A 16903-nucleotide genomic window follows, 5' to 3' on the forward strand; every position below is an offset into this window, starting at 1 on the left:
TTGCGCAAAGACAAAACTCCTGGTTGTGTCAAGTAATGGCTACCTGAACTCCTACAGAGAGCTTGTGAATATGTATTTTTCTTTGCAATACAAAGAGGTGCCTAGCCCATAGCTACAGTACTAATTCTGACATATCCCCTGGAGAAACTCTTTTTTGCCAATCAGGAGATGACTCAGGACATTCATTAAAGTGATGTTTATAATAAAGAACCAGAAGCAATCCAAGTGTCCATTATGGGGAAAAGGAGAATCGTGGTGAATTTATTCCACGGAAAGGACTGAATCATAGCTGTAATGGTCAACACAGATGAATTTTTGGATCAGCACATTGAGCTGATAGGGCAAGTTGCAGAGGATTCCATCAGATATGATCCCATGTAAAGCTCAGAATTGTGCAAAACTAAATGATACATTCACATGTATGCTTACAAAGATGAGATAACTATTAAAATTCTGGATAGTAGTTATGTCTGGTTGGGATGGGAAGTAGATATGATGGAGTTTTGGAATATAGGTGAGGTTCAGTGGGGTGGAGTAGTCTGGAGCCAACGACCAAGAAAGAATTCTCGAGACGTCTGTGGTGCAAAATCTGTGCTTATTAAAGCACAGGGACAGGACCTGTGGGCAGAAAGAGCTGCTGCCCTGGGATTTTGAGGGGTGGCTGATCATATACTACAGGGTTGGGAGAGGTAAGGAAAAAGGTTTTGAGAAAGAACTTTCATATGTTAAGATCCGCGGGATCCTGGAGGCCTTGCCATTGTCAAGTTAAGGTTGTTTACCCCTCTAGTAAGGCATTAAGAGTAAGATAGTTGGGAGCTTCCTGGAGGAATGTTACATTCCTCCTATCACATGTCTTTATCAATGGGCTGCAGGTTTAAACGAAATTCAGTTTTATTTACATTTCCTTTTGTCTCAGCCTTCCTCAATTTTATGGAGGGGAGGGTGATGTTAGGACTTCAGGAAACTGAGCTCTGGGTCTCTGGAAGTTAGGCTGTTGATAAGCAAGCTTCTTCCATGTAAATCACTAGGACATTTGTAAACTGAGGGAGACCCCTGTCTTGCAGGATTGTGATCTAAGTTAGCTATTTGTTCCTTTAGGGCAGCCAGGAGTGCCTGAGGAATGTCCTGTATATCCCATGGGGGTGGGGGGTTTGGGGTTGTGGGCTTTCAGCTTCTGCTTTGCCCTCAGCTGGCCTTCTGCTCCCTCATCAGATAGCATTGGAGGAGATGCAGGTCCATCCCTTTTTTACCTTTGATGGTTTATTTTAATTGAGGCCTAAGTGACCTCTGGCCAGCGCCCTCCAAAACCCTGGTAGAGCCTTGTCCTTCTGCAGCTGGTGGCCCATGTGTGGGGGCTGTTTTCCTCTTCTCTATACCTTACAGACTTTATAAATGTTCCTTTCTCTGTGTTTGATTTTTGATATACTTGTAACTGCACATGTGGAAGAATGAAGTCGGGCAGAAGGAAAACTGAGGGTGCCTGGGGAACACCTGACTTTTTCATCTCCTGTCCCCCTTATGACTCTTGCACTTGTGTTGGGCCTGACAACGGCCACATCCATTTGGTCTCCTTTGCCTCTCACTTGTTCTTGCTAGTTCGTGTTTGCTTCCTGTAGATTAGTGTCTCTGTAGCCTTTTTTTCCTTTATGGCCCCCCCTTCCCCTCTGAGCCTTTTTAATTTTTTATTTTATTTATTATTATTTTTTAAAGATTTTTATTTATTTCAGAGAGAAAGAGAGAGAGAAAGAGAGTGTGTGTGTACAAGAAGGGGGAGGGTCAGAGGGAGAATCAGACACCGGGCTGAGCAGAGAGCCTGATGTGGGGTTCAATCCTGAGACTCCAGGATCATGACCTGAGCCAAAGGCTGATGCTTAACTGGCTGAGCCACTCAGGCGCCCCCACCCCCACCTTTTTCCCAATTGTGACTTCTTACTGTGAAATTTTAATACCGCAGATACACTGTTTATGTAGTATATGCATGCTTGTGCTTTATGCATAAAGAGTGAGGTTTTCTTGCCTCCAAGAACCAGCCCTCACCACAGGTGACCTGGCCCGGTGGAGAATGCTAGATGTGGATTAACTTTCCAGAGGCTCTCCACTGGATGCGCCTCCTTTCCAAACTTCCTCCATTTTCAGCTGCTGTTTTGCATGTACCGGCATCAGAAATATACCTGGTTTAGGATCTAGATGTTTCTCCACTTAATTTGCTTGTAACTTTGAGCTAACTCAAAACTCTTTTTATCTTAGGCAGTATTCTGAATACTTAAGAGCACTTAAGTGAATCCCACATTTGCTGCCTTCAAGCTACCGTGGTCTTAATAAGCCAGTTAGTTAATATCTTTGAGCCCATTCCTCATTTGTGCCATAGGGAAGGTACTGCCTGCTTCTCAGGGTAGTGGTGAGGGTCTGATGTTTTTCAGGGTTATGCTTGTATGGGATGAAAGCCAAGGGCTGCTGTGGGCTGCTGACATTTGCTGTGTGCCGTGACTGTGGTCTGTGTGTTTGCTTCTGGGAGCAGTCACCTCTACCATGCTCAAGAAAGGAGGCCACCGTCTTGAGATTCTGAAACCCTGAGGGTAGAGGCTGTCTGTCCAGCCATACCTACACACCTCCCCTGCCTGTCTTTCTCTGACCATCTCTCAAACTTGTGTTGGGTTGTGGGGATGGGAGGAAGGATGGAGACACAGACCCTTCCCCTGAGGAAGTTGGGTGAGCACACAGAGGAGGCCAAATACTGATCTTGATTCTGGACCTGTTGCCGTGGTGGGCTGAGTGCCTGGGAGGAGGCGGGGGCCACATCTGCCTGGGGATGTCAGGGAAAGCTTCCCAGGAGGTGCCTTTGTGCTGTGGTCTGAAGGAATGCAGGTGTTTGCTTCTTTCAGCTTTCTGCATCTCTGTACCAGGCCTGGGTGGACAGGTGGACTCTGTATCCATAGAGCACATCCTATGCAAAGTCAGGGGGGAGCACTGAGTCATCAGTGTGTGTCTCTCCCATCCCTTCATCTCAGCTGCAGGCTTGATTTGTGTGATAGCTGGTGGGCGGGGTCTGCCTGTGGCTGGGGCACAGGGCTTTCTCTGTCTGAGTCTGCTTGGCCCTGATAGGTAAGTATGAACCACAACTTTGGCCCCCTTAGCTTTGTGCTTTCACCACCTGGACTAAGTGTCCCAGATGGTGGATGTTTATGGGACTTACTCAAAGTGGAAGATTTGGGCTGCAGCTGTCTTTCATTTCCCCATTCCTGGAGGGGTCAGGAGGTGTGGACAGACAGCCCTTGTAGGGAAAGCATGTTAGCATCTGAGCTAGTCTTGCTGTTCCAGTTCTTAAGCCCTGAACGAGGCTTCCCATCTCCATCTACTATCGAATCTCCTCTCTTCCTTTGTGGGTCGCACCTCCTCCCAGAGAGAGGCAGGTTATGTCCAAAAGTGTGACTGCGTTGCTCTTCTCGCTTTTCTTCCCACCATGATAAGTAATAAAACTTTCCACTGAGCTTCTTGGCCAAGGTTAAACGCCTTTTCTCTGGGTAGGGCTCTTTCTCTGGGCTTGGCGAGACTGCGTCAGAGGCCGGTGCCCTGGGAGGGGAGGCTGAGTAAGGCCCGGAGCTTTGGCTCTGGGCTTGTTATGATTGGATTGTGTGTTGGGTGGGTCAGACCGTTGCCTCCCTTCTTGAACACCCCTGTGGCCTTGCCACCACCTGAGACATTGTGTTCTCTGCCCTCGGAACTAAAAATACCCCTGTGTGCACCTTTTGAGGAGGCTGGCCTGATGTGGGGGCTGCGGGTGGCTCTGTTGCTAACCCCAGAGCTGAGTCTTCAGTGTACCTCTGACTGGCAGAACCCACATCATTAGCATGGGGCCCTGACCAGCTGAGCTCATCAGCCACAGGGCTGCAAAGTGTGGTCCCGTGGCACTGGCTGAAATGAGTAAACTAACCTCTGGAAGGCTGTGGTGAGCAGTGTTCCTGCCAGCATCTTATTGAAACCACACACCTAATAGGAATCTCATGTGCTCTCATGAGCAGACTCTTCTGCTCCCTCAGTGCATATCTAAGGAGGACTGAAATCTGCTTTGTGAAGGCCCGTTGGCCTTTGCCCCCAGGAAAGGCAGGCTAGAATGTGGTTGTTTTGACTCCGGGATGGTTTTGGTTTTTCTCTTTGGGGAGATATATACATATAAATATATATATTTTTAATAGCAGCTGCAATTGATTATATAGTATATAATAAATTATGCCATGCATAAGGATTATTGATCGACTCTTTTTATTTATTTCTCAATGCCCCCACTGAATGGTTTCTGGGCAGCTGTACAAAAATAATTCATAGACAGCAAAGTCTGGTAACGTTGCCAACAGGAGTCCTCACCAAGGCTTTACCCTTTTACCCTTCCCTCTAGAGGTAAGCTAATGAGGGAGCCACATCCTCCTGTCACTCGGTCCCGCAGCTCAGAGCAAGCTTATGGGAGAGAAGGATGGTGGGGTCGGGGGCATTGCCAGCCGGCTCTCCCTGGGGCTAGGTCCTTACTCCTGATGAAGAAGATTTGAAGAACAGAAGGGTGAAGTTTCCCACAGGGGTGCTGAGTTCAGCCTTGGAAACACGCCAGTTCAATCGGTTAGTCTCTTTGAACCCGTCCATTGGTTGAGAGGCAGTGGGTTCTACCACAGATGTCCGCCTTCAAGGCTTGGGGCCTGTGCCTTGACCATGCTAAACTCTGAGCTTTCACAACACAAGTCAAGGTGTAAGAGACCCCTGTGAGTGGAAAGCAAGCAGTAGGCAGCAGGACATGAAATGACTCCGTTCCATCTTCACTGGCAAAGCAGCCTTCGTTCATGAGTGGTTCATGAGCGGTACAAGCGGTACAAGCGGTACAAGTACAGGCCTTCGAAAACAGCAGCTTTTCATGTTCATCGACTAAAAAACCCCAAGTGTTGGTGCTAACTTCTTGTCACCTGTTAGTCATAACTACCAGGTTAAGCCCAAAGACTTGGGGAAGCATATCCATCCCCCCATATCTACCCACTCAACATTTGTTCACTTACCTGTATTTATGGGACGGTCGCTGTATGCTCGGTGCCATGTTAGACTCTGGGCCTACGTTGTTGTAATTTGAACAAGACAGGATATTAGCCTGCGGAGGGGGACTGTCAAGCAGAGGGTCCGTTCAGTGTCGACACGGGGAGCAGCGGGCAGGTGGCCGTCCTTCAGTCTGGGGCAGGAAGCACTGTGTCCCGTTAGGAAGGCTGCTGTATTCACTCTTCAGCTGTATCCGAATAACCACAAAAATACAGTTTCTTTCTTACTGTTTGTTAGACTTTTTAAAGTTTCTTCTCTTCCCTCACCTGCCTTTTCGTCTTCTATTAGAAACGGAAGAGTCTGGAGTGAGGCAAGTGAAGGGGGTCAGGACAGTCCTGGGCCTCAGCCGAGTTCACCCAGCCTGTCATATTCTCAAGCTTTGGGTGGCTTATACTTTGATACCCTTTACTTTATTATTTTTAAAGATTTATTTATTTTAGAGTGCAGGAGTTTGAGGAGGGGGGGAGAGAGAGGCAGAGAGAAGAGAGAGAGAGAAGCAGAAACAGACTCTGCACTGAGCCCAGAGCCCAGTGTGGGGGCTCAATTTCATGACCCTGAGATCACGACAAGCACTTTTGGAGTAGAAATAGGTGGAACAGGGCCGTTTTAGGCCTTTGCACATGAAAATGGCCTTTGAGCCCTCCCCCCTCCTCTTCCTCCTCAGAGAAGCAGGCCATCCATGGGGCTGCTTGCTGGTGGGCCATGTTGCTCTTCTATTTCCAGCTGACTCTGCCAGTTTCAGATGCATGTGGAAGGTTAGTGGTTGGAGGAGGTGTGTCCTAAGGGCTGTACTGATAGCGGGGACTGTCCTTCTCTGATGCCAGTCAGAGAACAAGGCATGGATGACTGATCATGCTGTCAGGAGTTTAGTGGGGTTCTTATTTACATAACTTTAAAAAAAATTGGTGATTGTTTTTGCCTATTTTACATCTTTTCCTTTATATCACCTGTCTGCCATGGATGTGTGTGGTAGAGCTGCCTCTCCCTACCGGGGAGGAGGAGTAGGTGATACGAGGGATAGTGGAGAGTGTGCAGGTAACATGAGAGCCTTGTGTACACCATCTTGGAACAGTACCAAGTGTTGCCTGCCTGTCCTTTTGAGCAGGAGGAAGGCCATGAGGGATGAGAATTGGGACAGAGTTGTGTGCCTCTAAGGTAGCTTTGGTGAGCACAGTTAAATTCATCAGAGAATCTTGTTCTGCTTTTTCCATATTGAAGCCCCTTAGTCTGTGGTTAAGTTTCCAAATGAAAGCTGAACACATAGGCTTCTTCCACATGGATCAAATCATGCTTAATAAAAATGTGGCTGTGTGTATGTGTGTAGCCCATGGAAAAGGATCTCTGGTGGTCAGTCCTCTAGATCCTGTTGGAAAAACCTTTTTTTTTTTTTCCCCCATTTGTTAAAATCAGTAAAATGGTCTTTGGCAACCTTGTTTCTTATAATTGGACTCTGCCCAGAGGTGAGTGTTTTGGGGGAAAATTTGAAGCAAATTTATGTGACTGTTTTCTGTGGGCAGTAGGATGGAAAAATAGTAAAATAGAACTGCAGATCTCTCTGATTTTCTTGGAACTTAAAAGTGGCTGACCTAGTCGCTCATCTAAAATGTTCTCTCTTGGGCTGGAGTGTAGGTTTGGGAAAGAATTGTATTTAGACAATATTGTGGAAGAGTTAGCATCTAAAGAAGGGATTTACAGCTCATGGTCCACATCTGTCTTTGCCTAAAAGAATTGTTGTTTTCACAAGAAGACCTCAATTCAAGCATTCCCCACTTTTTAACTCAGTGTATTCCTGGAAACATACTTTTAAGTGCACACCGAAAAGACTCATCATATTTCTCTATAGGAATAATAACTAGAATTTGTAATGTCCTTCCTGTGCATGCAGATACTGTTGTAAGGATTTTACATGCATTAACAATCCTCACAGCACGCTCATGAAATAGATACTGTTATCCTAATTTGACATATGAAAAAACTGAGGCACAGGGGGATTAAGTAACTTGCCTGGGGGCCACACAGCTAGTTAATGGGGACACCAGAATTTATTTTAGGCAGTTGGACTTCAAAGCTTGAATAATTAAACCACTATAATATGTGGTTAATATGTATCTATAAACAATCTTAAAACATTATTGTGGCTTTTAAGTAAAGATTTACCACCCAGATAGGACCAAGAATATATCATAAAAGCAAAGACATGTTTAATTATTTATTCAATGTCAATAATTACAAAACTTGATAATTGGAGAGAAAAATAACCTGATTCTGCTAAAATGGGAATGAATGTGTCCATCAGATTGATTTTGTAAAGGCCTCAATATTGTATAAAGCAGGTAAGATACACTTTTTCTGTGACATCAGTTTGACTGTGAATGATATGCTAGTAAAAATGTACCAAAATATTTTCATTTAAATCTCTGGTTTGGAGTTTAGAATGCCGTTTGTGAATTTGAATGGCCCAGTTGTCTCAGTGAGACTCCCGAGAACACGTGCACCAGCATTTTCTTTTACCTTCACTTCTGCAGGGTAGTGTATGTAGGGGCTAGTGTTCCAGATTAGTAGTTTTTCCACCGGTGTTCTCGCTTCCATAGGTCTGCTGAAAAGTCAGTTAAGTATCTTGTTGGGGGAATCCAGTGGTCTGGGTGGCTTTGGCCGAAGGCCCGAAAGTGGTTCCTTCTTTCTGGGTGGATCTGGTGGAGTTCTGGGGTTAATGTGGAAGGTCCCTCTGAATCCTGTTAGTCTTTGTTGCACTAAATCCCTGGGGCGGTGAGAATAGTTTGGTTAATGGATCACTAAGTATTATGCTCTTATATGTAAAACCTTTAATAGCAATACCCATACAGCTCATTCTTTTGTCTTTTCCTCCCTGGCCTTCTCCCTCCTTCTCTCTCCCTGAATCCCTTCCTGTCTGCAGCACAGACCCTGGATCCTGGGGGCTTATGGAATATGGGCCTCCTGGTGTGTGCTGGGGGCCCATGGCACGGCCATTATTTTTCTCCACACCCTCATCTCCTTCTGTGTAGCCCAGTTCCGGTCGCTGGTCCTCACATGGCTCTGTTCTCTCCTCCTGCTCTCCACACTGAGGCTGCAAGATGTGGAGGAAGTTAAGGTAAGTGTCCCTGTTTTATCCTTGGAAGGAGACGCTGTCTTTGGCAGAGCTTCCATTAGGGAGATGCCTTGTTTTTAGCCAAGAGTCAGTTGACGAAGCATGGTGGGGGTCCCCCTAGTGGCCATTTGGGGTTGGTACATGTGAGTCCTGGTGTGTTGCATTCTGCAGTCTTGTCTTTTGGATCTATGTCCCAGCCATCTAAGGCTGCCCAGGGTGGACCTTGTACTTTTCCCAGTTTAATAGGCATGGGTGGTGCCAGATGTTGCAGGAACAGAGGGTAAGGAACAGTGGGAAAAGAAAACAATAGTCTTCTCTGCATTTAACAAAAAATCATCTGTAGAGTGCTCTAGAATTTATAGGAAAATTTCACATTCCTTATCTCATCCAGTGCCCATCATGGCCCCTGAGACAGATAAGGCAGGTGTTTTCCTGGCCCAGAAAATCTTAGGAAGTTTTGATATTCTTTCTTTAGTCATCATGGAACTGAAATTCTGCAGTGTCTTTATTTTAGTTCACTTGTTCATTTGCTCATGCATTGATTCAAGTGATAGTACTTGGCAAGGTCATGGGAAAGAACATGATGGGAAAGCTGAGCCAGTGGATGACCTGGTTCCTCTGCTCTTCGAGTGACTGTCTTTCCTACTCGTGAGACTGGGTACAGTCATTTAACCTGAGTCTCAATTTCATCATTTTGAAAATGGAAGTAATAGGTGCTCTGTGTTCCTCACAGAGTTGTTCTGAGGCTCTAATAAGATGATATTTGTTAAGCGATTTTGTAAAAATGGTAGGCTTTTGAAAATTCAGTTATTTTTTCTGTTATATTATCTTAGTTTTTCTTCACTCTCACCAACAGATAGGGGCTAACACTTTAAGCACATATATTAAAATCTGGGCTTAAGAGAGAAAGTAGGGTAAAAGCTTCAATGGTAATTATCATTTGTTTGGGGATAGTTAGTATCAGTTGTGGGTGTTGGTGGTGAATGAATAGTCCATTTATTGTGCAGACTAGAGATTTGAGAAATACTGCCCGAGGGGAACAAATGACCAGAAACTTGTTGCTTTGGGTTTTCATGCTTTTGCACACATTGTTCTCTCAGTCTTTCTTGGTGGCTGCTACAGTCCCGGGCATGGAATAGAAACTCTTCAGTGCTTAGTTTCTCTGTGGAAAGCCCTAAAAGTGTCCCCATGCATCACATTCACCATTCCTCCCTTTGTCCCAGTTTTCTATCTTGTATTCCCATAAATTGTTCTTCTCATTAAAAAAGCAATACATAAGTATTATGGAAAATATAGAAGCATGCTGATTATAAAATGACCCATAATTTTATTCCTGGTTGTACTGTTTATATTTTACCACATACATTTTTAGTACATGCTTGTTATTTCTTTTTTCATGTTGCATTGTGTACTTCCATGCCTATCTCCTGTACGAGAATTTAGATACATGGTGGGCAGGGACTGTTTTTCTTTTCTTTTTTTTTTTAAATAATTTTTAAATTTTTTAATAAACATATAATGTATTATTAGCCCCAGGGTACAGTTCTGTGAATCGCCAGGTTTACACACTTCACAGCACTCACCATAGCACATACCCTCCCCAATGTCCATAACCCTACCACCCTCTCCCTACCCCCTGCCCCTGGCAACCCTCAGTTTGTTTTGTGAGATTAAGAGTCTCTTATGGTTTGTCTCCTTCCGGATCCCATCTTGTTTCGTTTATTCTTTTCCTACTCCCCAAACCCCCGACGTTGCATCTCCACTTCCTCATATCGGGGAGATCATATGATAGTTGTCTTTCTCCGATTGACTTATTTCGCTAAGCATGATACCCTCTAGTTCCAAGGGACTGTTTTTCTTGACTGTGTTTCTAAAGCTTCTTTGGCAAATAGTCCTCACCTACAGGTGGAACCAAATGAATAATAGAAGAACAAAAGGAAAAATACGTTGAAGGCAGGAATCCTGTATGACATTCGTAAGCCTCTCTCTGCCTTCTGGATTGTTGGAGGAACTGTCGAAGTCCCCACTGGCTGTAGTTCACCTGCATGTCAAGATGAATCCGAGAGCTGTGTCCTCTGGGAGAACTTTCATTGTAGTGCATCAGGCCTAATGCTACATGGATGGATGGTGGTAGAGACACTCCGCCGCCCAGTGCTCATTAACTCCTTGCTCCAATCACCAGGGAAATTTACCTGCTGCCTCTTTACGGGACAGCTGGGCTACCTGTGGAACTGATCTCCTTCCCAGGGGCCTAGATGCTGTCCTTTGACGCTCAAGGGCTGTTCTCTTTTGGGACTTTGCAGAGAGGCTGGTACCAGACAGAAAACGAGTACTACTTGCTGCAGTTCACGCTGACCGTGCGCTGTCTGTATTACACCAGCTTCAGCCTGGAGCTCTGCTGGCAGGAGGTGCCCTGCGGGAGCAGCTTCTACTCCTTTCCCTGGCTGGTGGCCTATGTCTTCTACTACCCCGTCTTCCACAATGGGCCCATCCTCAGCTTCCCGGAGTTCATCGCCAAGGTAGGGCCCCCTGGGGACTGGGCTGATATTCTGTAGATCAAACCTCTGTCCTTACTGGTCATGGCCATCCAGGAGACATCTGAGGCTCTGCATTCCGGGGGGCCCACAGATTGAAAACATGTGATTGTTGTGACTGCTTACATAGTAAATGAAATACTTAGGAGGAGTATGTATTTGAAATGAAGGTCGACCTGTCTCTTGGGCCTGTTGGGTCAAGGAACCCTCCCCCCCACCCCCGACTCTTCAGTGGTCTTTGACAACCAGGATTAGTAACTGGGCACAGCAGGGAACTTAAGAGTAGATATCCACTGCTGGGAGGTCCCGGGGAAGAAAAAATTGGATTCTGATGGTATTACTTGGAAAAGTGGAAAGGGAAACTGTCTAAGCTGTTGGTTGGCAAATACCATGTTGTCTTTTATTGTCACAAACTGCTAATGAAATAACTCTGTCATTGCCTGAGAACTGCTCAGGGTGACTAGGTAAGACAGCAGAGTGGAGTTAGAGTTGGACAATAGTGGTGTGTTTTGGGCTCCCAGTGCCTGTTTCTGCCCAGGACCCAGCTTCCCTGCAGCCTTGTCTGAACCTCCTGTCAAGCTGCCTTCATCATTCCCACCTCCTTCTCCCTCCTACTTAGAATTTTCCTTCTCATGCTGCAGCCAGCCTAATGGAACATGCTTAGGAAGTCAATTAAGGTTTAGTAATCGATCATACCTAAAAGCTGTTTCTTGAGGGACAGTTCTACCTCCCACCACAAAAACAAAACAGTCTCGATGGAGGTGGGAATAACAACGCAGGTGCACACACATATGTGCACACACAGCACAGCCTATGTGCACATGGAACATAGCACATGCCTGTGCACAGTGCACACATGCACACACATGCACAAATGCACACACACATACATACACACGCCTGGGATGAGTTTCAAGTGCAGGGCCAGCAGTACTGATACGTATTTCCAAAGCACAATGTGGGAGATGCCCCCTGGAAAAGTAACAGGGTTCTTAGAAATCCCATGTTCTGTCTTAAAAATCCCACACAGGTTTTCATTATACTCAAAAGTGTATTTCATTATACATTTTTATATTGTGTATTATCTATACATTATACACTTGTATATTTCATATATACATTAAAACAATAATGTGCAGTTTAAGAATTACCAATTAAATTATTTAACTCTTTTACCCCTCCATAAATCTTCAAGTGAAATTGATATTCTAGGCAGATATGTGTTTAGCATATGGTTTCTCATACCTCAGTTTGGGTTACATATAATCATTCTTCTGTCCTGAAGTAACTTGAAGTCTATGTTTGAAAATTATGTTTAAAATTATTGTGTGAAAGACAGGTGGTTAGCCATGGCCACTGATGTTCTCATAGTGTGGCCTTAGGAGCAGCAGCAGCAGGATCATCTGGGAACTTGTTAGAAACGCAAATTCTTGGGCCGCCACCTCAGATCTGGTTCAGACACTCTGGGGTGGGGCCCAGCAATTGATTTTAATAGGCCTTCCAGGTGATTCTGCTGCCGGCTCAAGGTTGAGAACCACAGTTCTGAGTTCCCCGGCAGAGTCGGGGGCTGGAGGCTGGGGGTGACCAGGTTTCTTCCTTAGGGAGTCAGGTGTGGAGACGCTGGTTGCAGCTGTATCTTACCCCTCTCTTTTTCACTCCTTTCAAAATGGGAGCACTTGCTAAAAGCAGAGAACTCACAAGGCAAATTGGAGCCTTTCTCTGTGGTCTGGGAAGATTCATAGGAAAGTCAGTCTAGAAAAGGCAAAATGTTTAGTACGCTGCAGGGCAAATAAAGACAACCATTAGGGTTCTGCAGGTATAGACAGTCCTAATGGAGCACTGACCCCCTGTGAGAAAAATGGGTCTTGAAGGGGAGCGATTAGCTAGGAAGATAAGCTGGTAGTGAAAGAATTACTTCTTGGAGGCCACAAAGGAAAAGGCTGCTAGGAGGGGAAGAAAGCCAACTGGAAGAACTTATAAGCACGTTTGCTCTGAACGAGTGTGTGAGTGAATGAATGAATGTAACATGAAGTGACAATACTGACATTCACTGTTCTTAGGTTGTCTGATCAAGGAGAGCCCCAGAATGAGACTCTGCCACCAGGGGGCAGCAGAGCCCCACCATGGAAACCAACCAGAAGGCCAAACTGGTTGATAAAATGACAGTATTAGGCACGCTGTGGGGAAAATGTGTCTTTCACCCAAGTTTTTTAGTATGTAAATAGCATCCACAAGATGAGGGAAGCACAGAAGAGGTGTCCTCTGTGAAGTAAGGCATGTGAAATTTGCACGTTGATCATGAGCAGGTATGAATTTGCCTGTTAAAAGGCCACAGTGCCTTAGCTTGAAGGCCATCTCAACAGCATTCGGAGTTTGAGGAACACGTGAACTGTTTTTACATTTTTTTTTTAATTTTAAAAAATATTTTATTTATTTATTTGACAGACAGAGATCACAAGTAGGCAGAGAGGCAGGCAGAGATAGGAGGAAGCAGGCTCCTTGGTGAGCAGAGGGCCCGAAGCAGGGCTTCATCCCAGGACCCTGGGATCATGACCTGAGCTGAAGGCAGAGGCTTTAACCCACTGAGCCACCCAGGCACCCTGCCCCATTTATTTTTCTCCCGTGGTCTATGGAACTCAAAAACTCTGGTCCCGTGGTCTGTGGAACTCAGCTAGGGCTGATGCTAGAGGACAGGCTGGCTGGGGGCAGGTTTAATTAGCAGAGGCACTTACACACAAGGCTTGTTTATTCGCTTAGCCTAGAGCCAGGGGCCCCCACTTCTTCCTCTGAGCAGGCTGAATTGTGCAGTGGGGGCTGGTGTGGGGGAGGACGGTGAGGCAGAGTGTGGTAGACCAGGGGGCTTTTCCTCACTGAGGGCTGTGCTCCCACCCCCAGTGGACAAGCCAGTGCTCAAACAGTTATCTTGCCTGGGGGCTAAGGGAAAAGGCCCTGGAGCCCAACCCTGTTGTCAGGGTTTGAATTCCTGCTTTGCTTTGGCTTGAGAGCGTTTGGTGAATTACTTACCTTATTTGTTTTGTTTTAAAGATTTTATTTATTTATTTGACAGACAGAGATCACAAGTAGGCAGAGAGGCAGGCAGAGAGAGACAGGGGAGGAAGCAGGCTCCCTGCTGAGCAGAGAGCCCGATGTGGGCCTCAATCCCAGGACCCTGAGATGATGACCTGAGCCGAAGGCAGAGGCTTTAACCCACTGAGCCACCCAGGCGCCCCTACTTACCTTATTTGTGACTCTTGTTACCTTATCAGTGAAATGGTTAGAATAATAGTATCTCCGTCACAGGATTGTTACAGGGATTAAGTGATTTCTTAAAGGTAACATAGCTTCACATGTAAATGCTGTGAGGTGTTAATGATTACTGTCACTGTTGTTTGCTGGAAGCCACTGGCAATTCTGGGGAAGCTGTTGGAGGAGGTCATGAGGCTCTGACTGCTGGTTGACCCACAAGCTGAACCCAGGCAATCAGAGGCTCTTCATGCCTTCCCGTCCTTAGAAAGTGCATTTCGCCTGCTTTTCCCCACTAGGAGCTATTTCAAGGACGCAGACTTGAGAAAGTAAGGTGTCACTGAGAACGTCTGAACTGAATATGTGATCGAACCCAGTTAAGGCCTCTGTATAAACTTTTAAGATTGGGTAGGCGGGGGTGGAGATTTGCAGCTACTCGAGACGAGATCCGCCTTGTGTGTAAGTTCCTCTGCTCATTACACCTGCCACCTACCAATCCGGAGTGCTCTGCATCTTCGTTTTTTTCCTGCCCTCCCCATAGAGGGGCCAGTTTCTGATTTTACCCCAGAAAGCTCCCAAGGTTGTGAACTAACATAGGTTTAGGCCAGAACCAAGACCCAGGGCGCCCCGTCACAATAGTGGGCACGGCAGCACGGGATCCTGGGCAGTGGCCATTCTTGGCCTTAGAAGGGGCCAGTGTGTCAGTTCTGTCTCTTCAGGAGAGAGAGGCAGGTGGTCGCTGCAGGTGCCAGGGTAGGCCAAGCCCTTGAGTGTCTAGGTAAGAGGTGGGCAGGCAGGCGGAGTCCCAGATATGCTGCTCAGGGTTTGGGGCAGGCTCTGGCTCTGGAGACCACCTGGAATAATACAGACTGTAATTAATAACAGCCACTGGGCCCCTGCTCCAAGCCAGACTTGGTATGTGCGAACTCCTTCATCCTTATATCCGCTGGACAAGAGGGGCACTCTTGTTAGCGCCACGTCACAGATGGTGACACAGGGACAAAGAGAGGCTAATTGAATGCAGATCAGGGTGGAAGGCAGCCAGCCCCACAGGAGTTAGAGGACGTGGTGTCACCTGGTGGACATCTGGGTCTGAAGGCTCAAGCTGGCTAGGGCAGGTCCCAGTCCTGTGGCAGCTGCTTTTGGCTACGGGATCCCACCCGTAGGGATGCTGTAGTCTGGATGCCTGGGGAGGGGGAGAGGAGGGCTCATTGCAGAAGGCTTTGTTGGGAGTAGGGTAGGGTCTGTGACCATGGATTGGAGAGCCGTTCCTCCATCACAAAGGATAAGACTCCTGGCTGTGGTGCCCTTGACCCAAGTGCAGAGGTGGGAGCAGAGTTGGCGCAGTCAAACCCTGGCTCCAGGGAAGACTTTGGCTGGTGCTCTTAAGCATCTGTATTATTAGTGTGTGAAGGAAAAGAACCTTTCATCTTTGAGAACTGTCATCTTTAGTCATCAGACTGTCTTTGAAAGACTTCGACATTCCTTTTTATGCAATTTGCATGAAATAAGGTTTTGAAATATAATGTGTTTTAAAATGCACTTTGCAGATGAGTTAATGTGTATTTTTTAGAGGAGGCTTAACTAAAAATTCCCATTGATGGCAGTTTCCAGTGGTCTGAAGGTTGGCACTCCCTGAGTTTGAGATCTTGCAAATGAAATGCTTGCATGCAGACAAGAGAGCAACCCTGCTCATTAGGTGAGCTGTGTATGGCATCTCTTTTCTTTCTGCTGGATCGACAAGGGACAAATGCTGAATTTTTTTTAAAATAAAAGGGAGTCAACTAGATTGAAGGTATAAATGGACTGAATCATATGACTCTAAAGAAAGATGAACAACCATTTTTTAAAGTACAAGCTAATAGAATAAAAAATGGATTGTTTTCCTTCTCCTGTATTCACTTGTATGATTAAGGAAGACGGTTCTGTTCCTCTGAATGAGGAGGCATCCAGCATCAAAAAGGGGGCATTGCAGAGAAAAGTCCAGCCCTTCTGGTCCAGTGGTGACACATAATTATACCTTATTAAACCGGGTAGGGAAGTTTTGCCCTGGGGAGAATAGATAAGCATTATTGGGAAGCCAATCAGTCACAAAATGCACCTCATGTTTTTCCTTAATTACAGATATTTGTGTCATTTTAGACTGCACATTGTTTGGGGAGGCTAAGGCAGGCCTCTGAACTGAACTTGAATGGCAATTGCCTGGAGCTAAGAGGTGATTGGGTAGACATGTTTTCCTGATTGCCTGGTGGGGCTCCCCTCCCGTCCAGCTGCTTCTCTGCTCTTGGGGCTGGGGCTGCACACTCAGTGATGCTCTGAGGCCTCAGGTACAGGTCTGGTCTTCAGGGGACCTGAGCTTGGGGTGGGCTTGCGCTTGGGCCCACGGGCCTTGTGCAGAGTTGCTTATTTAGAAACTGGAGACGTTCTGTTGTGTGAAGATTGTGTTCTGTCCATACTGCTTCTGAGGCCGTTACCCTATTCAGCTGGGAACTTGCTTCCCTCCAGGAGTGTGGCACCAGGAAAGGGCCACCTATGGTCTGGAATGGTTTACATGCCTCTTCATGTCTTAGCTGAGCTGACGGCCTTGGTGAGAACTCTTCCGGTCCCCACAGACCAATGGACACTGTGTTCATAATTGTTTCCTCATATGTTGATGGCAATGAGGTCAAAATGAATTTGCTTTAGAGAGCTGGAAAAGAATGAACAAAGAGGACCTCAGTATATAGGTAAGAAAATCAACCAGTGAGGTGGGAAGTTGAGGAGAAATTAAGATGGGTCCATTGTAGGAGAGCGAGCAGAATACTTACCCCTAGAAGACACCGGGCTGCCCAGGCGAGATCCTGAAGCTAGATACTTTTTAGAAGAGTGAAGCAGTAGAGGACCTTGCCTCATCCATAGAGAGAACCCGAGTCTTCACAGTATCTTGACATTCCATTCCTTTCCCCTTATT

General features: G+C 46.2%; 1 protein-coding gene across 2 annotated transcripts in view; it reads left to right on the top strand.

The window, feature by feature from the left end:
• Positions 1 to 16903, top strand: part of HHAT (hedgehog acyltransferase) — a 329885-nt gene that overhangs the window by 68789 nt on the left and 244193 nt on the right. For both annotated transcript variants that reach the window (XM_080824654.1, XM_080824653.1), the window contains exons 5-6: positions 7985 to 8179; positions 10480 to 10695. In XM_080824654.1, coding sequence (XP_080680780.1) covers positions 7985 to 8179; positions 10480 to 10695 — 411 coding nt within the window. The remainder of the gene's footprint in view (positions 1 to 7984; positions 8180 to 10479; positions 10696 to 16903) is intronic.

The sequence above is a fragment of the Martes martes genome (genome assembly GCF_963455335.1).
Source record: "Martes martes genome assembly, chromosome: 15".
Taxonomy (NCBI): Eukaryota; Metazoa; Chordata; class Mammalia; order Carnivora; family Mustelidae; genus Martes; species Martes martes.